At 52.6% G+C, this 970-nt stretch overlaps 1 protein-coding gene across 1 annotated transcript in view; it reads right to left on the bottom strand.

Moving 5' to 3' along the window:
• LOC101849273 (ankyrin repeat domain-containing protein 50) overlaps positions 1-897 on the bottom strand; it is a gene marked incomplete at both ends in the record, with an annotated part of 3304 nt that extends 2407 nt beyond the window's left edge. Inside the window, 1 exon segment of the mRNA XM_005113257.3 lies at positions 697-897. Within this exon segment, the coding sequence (XP_005113314.3) occupies positions 697-897 (201 nt within the window).
• Between the last annotated feature and the right edge of the window lie 73 nt (positions 898-970).

Genomic DNA, 970 nt, shown 5'->3' with positions numbered 1-970 from the left:
GGAGGAGGGAAGGGGAGGGGGAGGAAGAGAATAGGTTATGAATATAAGGGAGCATTGGGAGAGGAACAAAGACAGACAGACAAACAGATAGACAGACAAACAGATAGACAGACAGACAGACAGACAGACGGGCAGACAGACAGACGGGCAGACAGACAGACAGACAGGGGCGCTTACATAATATGTAATAATACATGAAATATGAACATCGCAGCTTTAGATATGAGCTTAATTACCCATTCCCACCCCACTCCCATCTGAGTATGTCCCTCTACCCAAGTCCCCTTTAGCATCTGCCTGAGCCTTGACACCCACTTGAGTGTGTCCACCCCTTTCAACAATACCTGAGCTTTTGTTAAGTTTACCTTAATCCCGGCCATCCTTATGTGAGTACATTTGTAGGTTCTTCCACAACGGTCATCCCTAACGGTCATCCCTGGTACCTTCCTAAATAAGTCTCTCCACCCAAAGTAGCCTACCTACCTAAGTATACCCGTGACCCGCAGCAACTCTCATTGCCTACATAAAATAATTATAACCATCTACCGCGGCCACTTTTTTTAGCCCCTACATTACGAAAATGTCCATTCCTGCGGCCGCTTTTGGCACCTACTTGAGACATCTCTTTCCCCCGCGGCCACCCTTTGCACCTTTATGAGTACGCGCCTTCCTGCTGAGGCCACCTTCAAAACCTACCTGAGTATGTCCCTCCACCGCGGCCACCCTGAGTGCCGTCTTGCCGTCATGTGAGCGGTGGTTGACCTGTGACCCCGCGGCCAGCAGACTCTGTACCACCCCTACGTGACCCTCTTGGGCGGCCTGTATGAGCGCAATGCGGCCATCGTTGTCCACCTCGTTAGGCTTGGCGCCCTGCTCTAACAGCATCACACAGATCTGTGGAGGTAGTTAGGGCGGGGTGGGGGGAGGGAGAAGGGGAGCGAGGAGGGCGAGGGGGGGGGGAGACAAGGGA

The sequence above is a fragment of the Aplysia californica genome, unplaced genomic scaffold (assembly GCF_000002075.1).
Source record: "Aplysia californica isolate F4 #8 unplaced genomic scaffold, AplCal3.0 scaffold01785, whole genome shotgun sequence".
In the NCBI taxonomy this organism is placed as follows: Eukaryota; Metazoa; Mollusca; class Gastropoda; order Aplysiida; family Aplysiidae; genus Aplysia; species Aplysia californica.
Note: the sequence above shows the minus strand (reverse complement) of the source record. Positions and strands in the feature narration are given on the sequence as shown.